A 14,860-nucleotide genomic window follows, 5' to 3' on the forward strand; every position below is an offset into this window, starting at 1 on the left:
TAGTTGTGACTCTGGTGCTTTCCCAAGAGGGAGTGAGTGCATGTGCTTCTACTCCACAATCTTGAACCAGTCCTCCGAGAACCACTATTTTAGTTCATTCATTTTAACTACTGCATCATGCTCCATGATATATATATCACCTCTTATTTTTTCATTTTCCAGTTGATAGACATTTAGATTATTTCCAAAGTGTTGGGTTTTTGTTGTTTTTGTTGTTTTGGGTTTTTTTGCAATGGGCATTCTTGTTTATGTGTCCTTGTACACATGTGAGATTTTCTCTAGGGTAATATGCCTAGGAGTAAAAATGTTGAGTTCTAGTATATGCATATCTTCAACTCTGCCAGATATTACCGAACAGGTTCCATAATGGCTGTACTAATTTATGTTCTCACCAGCTGAATACGGGAGATCCTGTTGCTCCACATTCCCATTAACACTTGGTGTTGTCAGATTTTGAAATTTTTGTTTACCTGATGGGAGTAAATGATATTCATTGTGGTTTTAATTTGCATTTTCTTGATTACTGTAGTGATCAAAAATTATCCATGTAGAGCTGTATCCAAAAAAAGAATTAAATTTTACCATATAATTTATTAAGAATCCAGAAACCTTACTCAAATTATGAGGCCTCATTATTTTACGGTGATTTAAAAATGTTTGAGGGCTTCCCTGTGGCACTGGTTGAGAATCTGCCTGCCAATGCAGAGAATGTGGGTTTGATCCCTGGTCCGGGAAGATCCCATGTGCCACGGAGCAACTAAGCCCGTGCACCACAGCTACTGAGCCTGTGCTCTAGAGCCCATGAGCCACAACTGCTGAGCCTGCATGCTGCAACTACTGAAGCCTGAGCGCCTAGAGCCTGTGCTCTGCTACAACAGAAGCCACTGCAATGAGAAGCCCGTGCACTGCAACGAAGAGTAGCCCCCGCTCGCCACCACTAGAGAGAGAGCCTGCATGCAGCAACAAAGACCCAACACAGCCAAAAATCAATAAATAAAATAAATAAATTTAAAATACTAATTAAAAAATAAAAAATAAAAATAATGTTTGAGCTTCTTTGATCAGCTTTAAGAAGTGGTTTTGTGCAGTCAGACTTCATACGTGTCATGTATATTTGTACTCAACTTATGCAGTTTCTGTTTCCAAATCAGAGATGATGATCTAGTCATAATACTGTTCTTCCTCTTAGAAAATGTTATTACTGATGGTGATTACCATCTGTGTTTAGGGAGTGGCTCAAAATACTTTAATAACTGGAAGTTATTTTACTTTAATAACTGGAAGTTATTTCCCTCAGTGTTGTTGGTTGCTCTTTTTCTCAGAGTCACCTCATTGCTAATAGCTGCATGCCAGATTTGTTTCTTTGATATTGTCATCTCCCATAAACATACATTTTTTTCCACACCGTATGAAATTATTTACACTCTTACTCTGGTTTCTGAGTCATTTTTCTAAATGCAGTGAGAGGTTACAAAAACTGTTCTTGACTTTGTACCTATCTTTGAGACATTTAAGATTCAAAAGATGGTTATACATATATTATAAAATCAATTAGAGTTGTGTGTATTATATTTTATATATAAAAATATGTATATATAAATAATATATATAAAATAGAGTAGTATGAGGGGAATGGAATTCCTCTGAGGTTTTGAGTGTAAGGTCCAATTTAAGTATAGTTTTGAAGAAAAAATACAGGCGAATTATGAGTGCAGAAGAAATACATATTATTCATAGTTGATTTGACATGCTTAAATTAGGGTGTAGTGGGAAAAGTGGCTGTATTAATGTAATTTTCATTCATGCTCAGAATTTCTTTCCTCCCTAGTAACTATTTCCAGGGTGAATTATCCACTCACTTTAAAAGTGCCTTTCAGGGGCTTCCCTGGTGGCGCAGTGGTTGAGAGTCCACCTGCCAATGCAGGGGACACGGGTTCGTGCCCCAGTCCGGGAGGATCCCACATGCTGCGGAGCAGCTAGGCCCATGAGCCATGGCCGCTGGGCCTGCACGTCTGGAGCCTGTACTCCGCAACGGGAGAGGCCACAACAGTGAGAGGCCCGCGTACAGCAAAAAAAAAAGTGCCTTTCTGCTTAACTAGTCTCTTTCAGTTCCTCAGTAAGCCTGAGAGATGCTCCAATACTTTGGTCTGGAGCATACCCCATAATAAAACTGTATTTCAATTTTACATTCCTAAGTAACCATGTAAACTAGCCTTCATCTGTTGAGTGTATTGTATTCCAAAAGTTTGTTACCAATTCTGTTTTTTGAACTTGACAGTTTCTTATAAAACAATTTAGTCAGTTTTGGTAATGTACCTGAGTCAACCCTCAAAAGCCCCATTTTGACCCATAACATATTTGAGCCATATAGGTACTAAGTCTGAATGTTCTGACCTTGAGGCAGGCAGCCATGTGCTATAAGAGGAAAGAGGAAGCAACTCCTTTTTTAGGCACAGGGCTAACAGTAGACAAAATATTGATAGGAGCTGTTTGTTTTAGACATTATCAACTTCCCTTTTCATACTCATTACTGCTTTCCAGGGACCCTCTCCCCAAGGCCTTGGAGCCCCTAATGCCTTTGTGCTTGCCTTAAGTACCCTGCCTTGGACTTTTCACCTGGGCCCATGAGTTCTTTACATCCCACGGATCCTTTGCTCACAATTACCTGTCTTTCCTGTCCCATTTGGGCTTCTGTTCTATTGTAGTAACTGATCATACCTAGATATTAGGAGGTGTAATGCCAGCTATCAGCCCCTTAACCTCTCAAAGAGGAATTTGTATTTTAAAAAGAGGATACAATGTCTATTAAGACAACTGACCTAGATTCTTCAAAAAGTTACTTGGGGGAAAAGAGATAAAGGAGGGAGGCTGTTCTAGATTAAATGAGACAAAAGAGACACAACCAAATGCACAGTGTGAACCTTGTCTGGATCCTGATTTGGAAAAAAATAAAAGCTGTAAGGGATATTCTTGGGACATTTAGGACAATTTAAATAGAGAATTTGTATTAAAGGATGTGCAATGATTAATTTTCTTAGCTGTGATCAAAGTATTGTGGTTTTACAGGAGTCCTTATTGTTTGGATATGCATGCTGAAGTATTATGATCTCTAAAACTTAAAAATAGTTTAGGAAAAACAGAGCAAGTATAGCAAAATGTTAACAATTGTTGAATTCATGCAGAGGATATACAAATAGATGTTCATTGTATTATTCACCTTTTATGTGTGGTTGAAAATTTTCATAGTAAAGATTTGGAAAACAGGGAAGCTGTTCATTAGTATAATATTCTTTAGATTGTAAAATTTCATGCAGTGGAGAATTCAGGCAGTATGGAGAACTTCATTTTTTACTACTTCATCCCTATTCCACTTATCATTCATTCGAAGATTCACATATTGTCCTATTGACAGCAGCTGCTCTGGCTAGAGGAAGGAAGAGTTTCTCAGGGCAACGACAGCTTATTTTTACACATAGATTGTAAGTCATAGATTACCAGAATGTGAAATCTTTGGCAGTGTGGTTCATTAGAAATCATTATTTTTTTTGACTCTGAATAAAGGCTGTTTCAAGTCATTAAAAACAAAAGTTAGACAAAATGTATTCTTTTATATTGAATATATATTGTAAGTCTCTCTATGTAAAAATAGACAGTAATTTAATACTAATTTCATAAGAAGAATCAGTGGACATAACTGAATTGTTAAGTGTTGCATTTGGAATAACTTTAGCTCTAACTTTTAAAGTAAATAACAAAAATAGACTAATAATTATGAGTTTATTTCAGATCAAATCACACTATAAGTTACAGTTGTTCCATAATTAATGCCAGTTGAAGTTAAGAGTGAGACTGATGCACCTAGGGATGAATTTTTCTTTCAACTTTTCTAAGATTTTTACATTTTAAAAATGGATATGGAAAACAGTATGGAGGTTCTTGAAAAAAATTAAAAAACAGAACTATCATGTGATCCAGCAATTCCACTTCTGGGTATTTATCCAAGGGAAATGAAATCACTATCTCAAAGATATTTGCACCCCCATATTCATTGCAGCATTATTTACAATAGCCAAGACATGGAAATAACCAATGTCCATCGATAGATGAATAGATAAAGAAAGTGTGATATACATATACACATTCTTAAGCCGTAAAAATGAAGGAAATCCTGCCACTTGTGACAACATGGATGGACCCTGAGGGTATTATGCTAAGTGAAATAAGTCAGACAGAGACAGACAAATACTGTATGAGCTCACTTATACAAGGAATCTGAGAAAACCTGAACTCATAGACACAGAGAACAAATTGATGGGTTGGTTACCAGAGGTGGGGTTAGGGAGTGGGCGAAATGGATGAAGGTCATTAAAAAGTATAAACTTCCAGTTATAAGGTAAATAATTCCTGAGGATATAATGTACAGCATGGTGACTATAATTAACAATATTGTATATTTGAAGGCTGCTAAGAGAGTAGATCTTAAAAGTTCTCATCACAGGAAAAAAAATGTAACTATGTATAGTGATGGATGTTAACTAAACTTATGGTGGTAATTTTGCAATATATACATATATGAAATCATTATATTGTATATCTAAAAGTAATACAATATTATATGTCAATTATATCTCAGTAAAATGGCAGTTTCATGTGATTCAAACTAATTATCAGTGAAGAAAACAAAGACTCCTGCCTTCATGGAATTTTCATTTTAGTGGGAAGTGTATTGCAGTGTAACAAATTATTCCAAAATTTAGTGGCTTAAAACAACGAACAATTATTATCTCACAGTTTCTGTGGGTCATGAATTTGGGAGTGGTTTATCTGGGTGGTTCTGGCTCAAGGTCTGCCATGAGGTTGTAAGTCTATATGTCAGCTGAGGCTACAGGCATCTAAGGACAACTGAGTCTGAAGGATCAGCTTTCAAGGCAGTTAACTCACCTGTTTATTGGCAGGAGGCCTTATGTCATTGCTGGTTATTGACAGGAGGCCTCAATTTCTCACCATGTGAACCCCTCCAAAAGGCTGCTTGAGTATCCTCATGCCATGGTGGGTAGCTTCCCCTAGATGGGGTGATTCAAGAGAGAGGACAAGGAGGAAGCCACAGTGACTTTTTTTTCCCTCCTGCAGTGCCTTTTATGGCCAATCTTGGAAGTCACACTTTGTCACTTCCACTACTGACTTAGAAGCAAGTCACTGAGTCCAGGCCACACTCAAAGAGAAAGGAGTTAAATTCCACCTCTTGAAGGAAAGGAGTAGCAAAGAATTTGTGAACATATTTTAAAACTACCACAGGAAGACAGGTAATATGCAATAAACATAGTAAGTAAATTATGGAGTTTATTAGAAGGTTATAAGTTCTATGAAAATAAGAAAAAAATAGAGCAAAGGTAATGGGAATCAGAGTATCTGTGTGTGGAAGGGGTGTGGGATGCAATTTTCAACAGGGTGGTCATTGTAAGACTCATTAGGAAGGTTAGATTTGAGTGGACTTGAAAGAGATGAGGAAGTTAGCTAAGCAGATATCTAAGAGAAGAAAGTCCTAAATCAAGGGAATAGCTAACCCAAAGTCCCTGGGTTGGGGGTAAAATGAGGTGAGAAAAAAGAATGTTAGCCATATTTTATTAGTAGGGTATTTTCAGCTGGGGAGGTGGGAAAGTTGAGGAAGGATAATTTCTTTTTTTTAACTTAAAGTTTTTTGTTGTTTTTTGGTTTTTAAGTTTTTATTTTATATTGGAGCATAGTTGATTAACAATGTTGTATTAGTTTAAGGTTTACAGCTAAGTGATTGAGTTATACATATACATGTATCTGTTCTTTTTCAAACTCTTTTCCCATTTAGGTTATTACGGTGTTTTGAGCAGAGTTCCTGTGCTATACAGTAGGTACTTCTTGGTTATTTTATTTTATTTTTTTTTTTTTGCGGTACGTGGGCCTCTCAATGTTGTGGCCTCTCCCGTTGCAGAGCACAGGCCCCGGACGCACAGGCTCAGCGGCCATGGCTCACGGGCCCAGCCACTCCGCAGCACGTGGGAAATTCCCGGACCGGGGCACGAACCCGTGTCCCCTGCATCGGCAGGCGGACTCTCAACCACTGCGCCACCAGGGAAGCCCAGTTATCTGTTTTAAATATAGTACTGTGTACATGTCAGTCCCAAACTTCCAATCTATCCCTCCCCGCTACCCTTCCCTCCTGGTAACCATAAGATCGTTCTCTAAGTCTGTGAGTCTATTTCTGTTTTGTAAATAAGTTCATTTGTATCATATTTTTTAGATTCCGCATATAAGCGATATCATGCGATATCTATCTTTCTCTGTTTGACTTACCTCACTTAGTGTGATAATCTCTAGGTCTATCCATGTTACTGCAAATGGCATTATTTCATTCTTTTTTATGGCTGAGTAGTATTCCATTGTATATATGTACTACATCTTCTTTTTCCATTCCTCTGTTGATGGACATTTAAGTTGTTTCCATGTCTTGGCTATTGTAAACAGTGCTGCAGTGAACATTGGAGTGCATGTCAGAGGAAGGATTATTTCCATGGCTGAAATTAACAAGTTCATTGTTTCTAATAGGAATGTAAAGAAGAAATCAAAATGGATCCAAGTATGAGTGTGAATTCTGTCACCATCTCTATTGAGGGGATGACATGTAGTTCCTGTGTTTGGACCATTGAGCAGCACATTGGAAAACTGAACGGTGTACATCACATTAAAGTAAGTTACTCCTTGGAAATCAGTGAAGTCAAATGCTGTTGACTGGAATTCTTCTGGGAAATTACTTCTAACACTGAGGCAGATGCAGACACACTGACACGTATGACATAAAGACTATCACACTTCTAACCTTGAAGCTGAATAAGTTTTCTTCAGCCCATTAACTTATTTTTTTATTAAAAAATAAGAAGTAATACATTTTTAAAATTTAAAAACATCTGAAGAGGGAATCTGGATGTTATGTTTGTATATTTATCAATATATATTTTAAAAGTATATAGATGCTGATATACTTTTTATTACTCTTAATCTCATGTTGATCTAAAATATATGTTCTCAGAGAAAGGATTGTGAGGTTTCTTTCTCTTTTATAGCATGACAGTTACTATGTTTAGTAATAATGTAGTCTTCTCTAAGAGCATGCATACAAAGTGTAACTAATTTTCTAAACATTTTCACTTCAATGTTATTTAATCAATAAATCATTTTATTTAAAAGAATACATTACAATTAGTTACATTAAGTGACATTACCAAACAATTTTAGAGTGGTTAGCTCTAGAACAAGGAATGAAAGAAACACTGTTAACCATTATGTGTCTGTGTATTTTCTCTTCACATTTCTTAAATCACAAATAAAAAATAAGATACTGCAGTGGAAATACAATTAGTTTCTCTCAAATAAATTAAAAGTGTGCATGGTCTGGGGAAAACTGAAGCCCAGCTCACCAGCTTACAAAGGGGGTGTGATAGAAAACTGGTGTCTCCACCCACATCACTCCCCTCTTCGATTCTGTTCTTCCCCAGAGCCCTAAGCTTCCCACACACCCTAGATTACTGCTGAGGAGTGAGCTGACACCATCCTGTATGAGTGAGGCCTGGCATGATGCGCTCAGGTTTAGGGCAAGAGGAAGGCGGGAGGTGAAACCGGAAGATGGGGAACTAAAGATGTGCACCCACTGCCTCTGCTCTCTGAGTATTCAACCACATCACCCTCCCTCCAAAAGGAAGCTAATGTGACACAGTGACTCTGGAAGGAACCTAGCGGTATGTTGGAGCAACAGACCAAATGGTTTCTACAGCTGAATCAATCCAGCCAGAGAACATGAAGGAGAGAAGGGAGGGCACAGTTGTCCCTCTAGGTCTGGAGACTTCGGGCCACCCAGGATGCAGTCCCCTTTAAGAAACCTGCCTTCTAGAGCCAGGCCCCTAAGTTGGCAAATTCTGAAATAAAAGAGAGAGGTATCACCTCCTGTTAGAGCCCTATGCTGCTGCTCCAAGCACTGGGTTTGCAGATATAAGAGGGGATAACCCGAAGATAATGGCCTGGGTAACTAAAGGATGAAACTAGATGGGCTAGGCATGGGCATGCTGAACATTTATCTAATTCCTCCCTGAGAGCTGTCCAGGCCTAGGAGCTGCCCTGAGCACTCGCCTTTGCTGAGCTTAGACCTAGGGCAAGGGGAGGGCAGAAAAATGGAGAGTAAAATAAAAATATAAAGAGCAGAAAACCCAAAGCATTGCCCAAGGGAACCTTTCTGCAGTGATAGGTTTCTCAGGGCCTGCATTTTCTCCTGATCCATAAAACCTCTGAGCTTTTATCAAAGAGGATAGAAACTCTCTGTTGGGGAGGGAGGACAACAGGAGATCAGGGAGATCCTGCTGGCTATCCTGGGGCAAAGCAGGAGGAAAGGGAGCCTTTCCATTTCCCAGAGACAAACTTGCAAAAAAGACTGCGTAGAAGCCTCCCTGGGCAGAGCCCAGGACTGAGAAAGGTGGTAGGGATTTGAGTTCACTTCAATTTTTAATTGCAAAAATAAAATTGACTTTTATTAGACTATTTTAACACATTCCTGCTATAATTCATCTCAGAATCCTACTTAGTGGAAAAGAGTGGTTTATTTGTATATTCTAATTTTTCTGCAATGAACATGAATGGTTAATATAATTGTTATAAATAAATAAGAAAACCTAAACTTTGTTTAGCGCCTTCTAAACACAAAAGCCAAAAGTACCAAAGTCAACACAAGATTACCCCAAAGGGAACAAAATGATACTGTGTCCCCTCATATCCTGTAAAAAATGTATTTGAATGTTTTCTGTGCTCATTTTTTTGACATAGACATAGTATGTTAAAGCTGCAAGGGGTCTTAGATATGACTTAAGTCGTCTAACCCCCTCATTTTACAGATCAACAGATTGAAGCCCAGATAAGGAAGTGACCTGTGCTAAGTTACACAGCTACCTAATACCAAACAAGACTAGAACTCAAGTTCCATGATTCCTGGGCCAGTATGTTTTGTGGTCATACAGTGTCTACAGATGCAGTTTAATTTGTATATGGTTTTCAAACTTGTGATTTCCAATTTATTCTCTCACATAACTTCTAAAAATAAAGGAACCTGGTATTTTCATCATAAAGGTGCCTCCTACCACCAAATTGCTGTTTTAGCTCTGTATCACTAGTCTCTATAAATTCTCTTCAGAATAGTTCTAATGTTTTTAGTATGAGACACCTTGAATTATATTTTGTCACTACCTTTTTAATCTTTTTATTTCCATGTCCGTAAAAATGTCTTTGATTTTAAAGGCTTTGGGGTTAAAAAAATATGTTTTGATTAAGTCCAGCTTTCTCAGCCTCAGCACTATTGACATTTTGGGCTGGATAATTCTTTGTTTTGGGGGGCTGTTCTGTGCTTTGTAGGATGTTTAGCAGCATCCCTGGCCTCTACCCACCTGACCTCTACCCACCAGATGCCAGTAGCCTCTCCTCCCACTTGTGACAACCAAAAATGTCTCCAGACATTGCCAGTGTCTCCTAGGGGTGAAATTGCCCTCAGTTGAGGATCACTTCTGTAGTCCCTTCTCAGAGAACCTACTGTACCCCCTTTGTCTGTTCAGTTAATATTTGATGATGGTGAATTGATTTATCAAACAGGCTCATGTGCCCCTTTCTCTTCATATTAGCTTCTTATGGTTCTTTTTTTGCCAGTTACAGGTATAGTGAACAGTGGTTCTCAAACCATACCATGCGAATCACCTGAAGGGCTTGTAAAACATAAATTGCTGGTTCCACGCCCAGAGTTTCTGTTTTAGTAGATCTGAATGGGGCCTGAGAATTTGCATGCCTAATAAGTACCCAGGCAACTCTAAAGGTGCTGGTCCTGGGACCACAGTTTAAGAACCATTATATTGCATGAGCTATACTTACACTGAAGATTATTTATCATTTATCTGAAATTTAAATTTAACTGGGTCTGTCCTATATTTTTATTTGCTAAATCTGGTAACCCTTCCTTGAAATCATCCTTCCCCTTCACTTTTACTTTTTGTTCCTGTAAGTTTTGCTTTTTAAAAACTGCTATGTAGGGCTTCCCTGGTGGCGCAGTGGTTGAGAGTCCGCCTGCCGATGCAGGGGACACGGATTCGTGCCCCGGTCCGGGAAGATCCCACATGCCGCGGAGCGGCTGGGCCCATGAGCCATGGCCGCTGAGCCTGTGCGTCCGGAGCCTGTGCTCTGCAATGGGAGAGGCCACAACAGTGAGAGGCCCGCGTACCGCAAAAAAAAAAAAAAAAAAACTGCCATGTAAATGGAATCATATGTTATATAGCCTTTTGAGTCTGGCTTCTTTCACTTAGAGTTATGCATTTGAGATTTGCCCATGTTCTTGCATGTATCACTGGTTCTTTCCTTTTTATTGCTGAGGAGTATTCCATTGTGTGGATGTACCAAAGTTTGTTTACCCATTCACCTGTTGAGAGACATTGGATTGTTTATACTTTCTTTTGTGATTATGAAAAGCAGTGCTCTGAATGTTCACATCCAAGTCTTTGTGTGGACATAAGTTTTAATTTCTCTTGGGCAAATTCCTAGGATTGGACTTGTTCCATCATATGATAAGTGTATGTTTAACTTTTTGAGACACTGACAATTAATTTACCACAGTGGCTATACTATTTTATCTTCCCACCAGCAATGTTTGAGGATTCCACTTTTCTCACGTACTCTCCAACACTTTGTATTAACAGTCTTTTTAGTTATAGACATTCTAAGTCTTTTTAGTTATAGACATTCTAGTGGGTATGTAGTGGTATCTCACTAATTCTCATTCCCTTAATAGCTAATGATATTGAGCATCTTTTCATGTGTTTGTTAGGCATTTGTATACCTTCTTTGGTAAAGTGTCTGTCAAACCTTTTGTGAAATTTTTAGCTGGGTGTTTTGTTTTCTTATTATTCAATTTTGATTGTTTTCTATGTATTCTGAATTAAGTTTTCTCTTAGATATGTGTTTTGCAAATAATTTTTCCAGTCTGTGGCTTGTCTTTTTAATCTCTTAAAAGTATCTTTCCCAGAGCAGCAGTTTTTACTTTTGATGAATTCCACTTTACCTACTATTTTCCTTTATGGAGCATGCTTTTAGTGTCATATCTAAGAAATCTTGGCCTCACCCAGGATCACAAAGATTTTTCTCCTGTGTCTTCTAAAAGTTTTTTCATTTTAGGTTTTGCATTTAGATCTATTATCCATTTTGAATTAATGTGAATACATTATTAGGTATGGGTTGAGGTTAATTTTTTTTAATATGGATGTCCAGTTTTCCAGGCAGCTCTATTTGTTGAAAAGTTTATTCTTTCTCCATTGAATTGCCTTTGCACCTTTGTTGAAAATCAATTTACCATATATTTGTGGGTATATTTCTGTATGCTCTGTTCTATTCCATTGATCTGTGTTTCTGTCCTTGTCCTTTGGCCAATAAATACCACAGAGTCTTGATTATTGTAGCTTTATAAAAAAATCTTTTTTTTTTTTTGAGCAGAGAAAGATTTATTGCAGGGCCAAGCAAGGAGAATGGGTGGCTCATGATTGAAAAACCTCCTTAAGTCCCCAGTGATTTTCAGGGAGAAGTTTTTAATAGGCAAAATTTGGGGTGAGGGCTGCAGGGTGTGTGACTTTCTTCTGATTGTTGGGTGGTGAGGTAACAGGGTGGTGCTCCAGGAATCTCGTATTCAGCCTGAAGTTACCATCCTCCACCTGGGTGGAGGCCTTAGTTCCTGGTCTCAGGACTTAATGAAGCTCAGGTTCTTTACGTCTTGTCACAGAAAGATTTCAGTGAGAGATAAAGTGATAGGTAAGAAGTGGATTTACTTAGAGAGATACACATTCCATAGACAGAATGTGGTCTGTCTGAAAAGGTGAGAGCAGCCTATAATAAATCTTAAAATCAGGTAGTGTAATTTCTCAACTTTGTTCTTTTTCAAAATTGTTTTGGCTGTTCTATTTTCTTTCCGTTTACATATAAATTTTAGAATCAATATATAGGTTTCTACAAAAATATCTGCTGGGATTCTGATTGCAATTGTGTTGATTCTGTAGATCCATCTGGATAGAATTAACACCTTAATATTGTGTATTCAAACCTGTGCACATGCTATATCTCTCTATTTAGGTATTCCTTGATTTCTTTTATCAGGGATCTGTAATTTTCAGTCTGCAGATCCTGCATATATTTTGTTAGGCTTATATTCAAGTATTTTCTGTTTTTAGATGATGTTTAAATGGTACTTTTTTTTTTTTTTTTTTTTTTTTTTGCGGTACGTGGGCCTCTCACCATTGTGGCCTCTCCTGTTGCGGAGCACAGGCTCCGGACGCACAGGCTCAGCGGCCGTGTCTCACGGGCCTAGCCGTTCCGTGGCATGTGGGATCTTCCCAGACTGGGGCACGAACCCGTGTCCCCTTCATTGACAGGCGGACTCTCAACCACTGCGCCACCAGGGAAGCCCCGGTACTATTTTTTTTTTAATTTCAATTTCAGTTGTTCATTACAAACATACAGAAATGCAGTTGGTTTTTGTATGTTGACTTTGTATCCTGAACTTTGCTAAACTGACATTAAATCTATTAGCTCTTTTTGTAGATTCTTTGGGATTTTCTACATAAGCAGTTATGTCATCAGGGCATAAAAATAGTTTTATTTCTTCCTTTCTAATCTGTATGTCTTTTATTTCTTTTCTGTCTAGAACCTCCATTGCAATTTGGAATAGGAGTGGTAACAGTGAACATCTACGTCTTGTTACTGATCATAGGGGAAAAACATTCAGTCCTTCACCATTAAGTATTGTGTTAGTATAGGGTTTTTGTAGATGCCCTATATCAGGTTAAGGAAATTCCTTTCTCTTCCTGGTTTTCTGAGAGCTTTTATTTGTAATCATGAATAGATGTTGCATTTTTTCAAGTGCTTTTTCTGCATCTAGATATGATCATATTATTTTTCTTCTTTAAGGCTGTTAATATGGTGAATTACATTGATTGATTTTCAAATGTTATAGTAGCCACGCATTCCCAGGATAAGCCCCATTTGGTCAGAGAATACTTTTAACGAAAAATTTCAAACATACACAAAAGTGAAGACCTAGTACAAGGAACCTCCCTGTACCTGTCACCTTTGCTACTTATTTTCATGACATCCTTGCTACTTATTTTCATGACATTCTCATCATTTGAATTTGATAATGTATTTTGCTGATGCTTTTAAGAGTTGATCTGGACCTTCCTGCCTGTTGTACTTTGTTAAGGTAGAGGTCCCTGACTAGTGGATTGGAATTTCCTAGTATATCTGCATGCCATTTCCAAGGCTTTTTGCTGCCCCCTGCCCACTGTTTTCCTTGTCACTCTTCAGGATTCTCAGCACTGTTTGGAGCACAATTAATTTCAGCACTCTTTCCCATGCTTCATTCAGTTTGGTTCCCCACCTGTTCTCTCCTATTTCTCCGCAACTTGTATCTAAGGGCCCAAAGAAATTAACAATATCTCCTTGCCGAAAGTTTGGGGATTTCTACTATAACGATGGTAATATATGGATGCTTTTTCTTAAATATTTTACTGTGAATTGCTGACTCTTCAGCATGTTTATTTTCACTGCCAGGGCTTAATGAGTTAATGTGTAATTTTAACTGGCTTGTGTCTTCATTTGTATAATGTACTTATTATTTTAATATATTTAAGTTTTCAGCATCATGAAAACAACTTTATATTGACAGTGGTTCTATAATATTTACCAGAAGTTTTCTGTAATTTTGCTTTTATACAATATTCATTATAGTGATGATGGAAAGTTAATGCAACTTTGGAATTTGATCAGCTTGCATCAATCCTAAAATGCTTTTCTTTTGATTAGTTCATATCCACATGCAAAAGATAAATTTTAGACACACTGCCCAGAGTAGATGTTAATATTCGAAAGGGAGCTTTGTCTAACTGGACATCAGATTTAGTGCAGGATTTAAAATTAGGAATCTGATGGATTCTTTCTAGTAATCAGAAGCTCATTATATATTTAAAGTGCATGAATCATTAAATTTGAACCAGAATATCTTTTCAACTTTTTATTTTATATTGGAGTATAGTTGATTAACAATGTTGTGTTAGTTTCAGGTGTATAGCAAAGTGATTCAGTTATACATATACATGTATCTATTCTTTTTCAAATTCTTTAGGTTGTTACATAATATTAAGCAGAGTTCCCTGAGCTATACAGTAGGTCCTTGTGGGTTATCCATTTAAAATATAGCAGTGTGTACATGTCAGTCCCAAACTCCCTAACTATCCATCCCCCCCACCCTTACCCCCTGGTAACCATAAGTTCCATTCTCTCAGTCTGTAAGTCTGTTTCTGTTTTGTCAATAAGTTCATTTTTATCATTCTTTTTTAGATTCCACAAACAAGTGATATTATACAATGTTTCTCTTTCTCTGTCTGACTTACTTTACTCAGTATGACAATCTCTAGGTCCATCCATGTTGCTGCAAATGGCACTATTTCATTCTTTTTAATAGCTGAGTAATATTCCATTGTATATATGTACCACATCTTCTTTTTCCATTCCTCTGTCAATGGACGTTTAGGTTGCTTCCATATCTTGTCCATTGTAAACAGTGCTGCAATGAACCTTGGGGTGCATGTATCCTTTCAGACCATGTTTTTCTCCAGATATATGCCCAGGAGTGGGACTGCTGGATCATATGGTAGCTCTATTTTTAGTCTTTTTAAAGAACCTCCATACTGTTCTCCATAGTGGCTGTACCAGCTTGCATTCCCACCAACAGTGTAGGAGGGTTCCCTTCTCTCCACACCCTCTTCAG

The 14,860-nt window shown here is 37.8% G+C and overlaps 1 protein-coding gene across 1 annotated transcript in view; it reads left to right on the plus strand.

The window, feature by feature from the left end:
* ATP7A (ATPase copper transporting alpha) overlaps positions 1–14,860 on the plus strand; it is a gene marked incomplete at its 3' end in the record, with an annotated part of 149,862 nt that overhangs the window by 60,744 nt on the left and 74,258 nt on the right. Inside the window, exon 2 of the mRNA XM_079726904.1 lies at positions 6,580–6,720. Coding sequence (XP_079583030.1) covers positions 6,601–6,720 — 120 coding nt within the window. The 5' untranslated portion in view covers positions 6,580–6,600. The remainder of the gene's footprint in view (positions 1–6,579; positions 6,721–14,860) is intronic.

This window comes from Hyperoodon ampullatus, assembly GCF_949752795.1.
Source record: "Hyperoodon ampullatus genome assembly, chromosome: X".
Taxonomy (NCBI): domain Eukaryota; kingdom Metazoa; phylum Chordata; class Mammalia; order Artiodactyla; family Ziphiidae; genus Hyperoodon; species Hyperoodon ampullatus.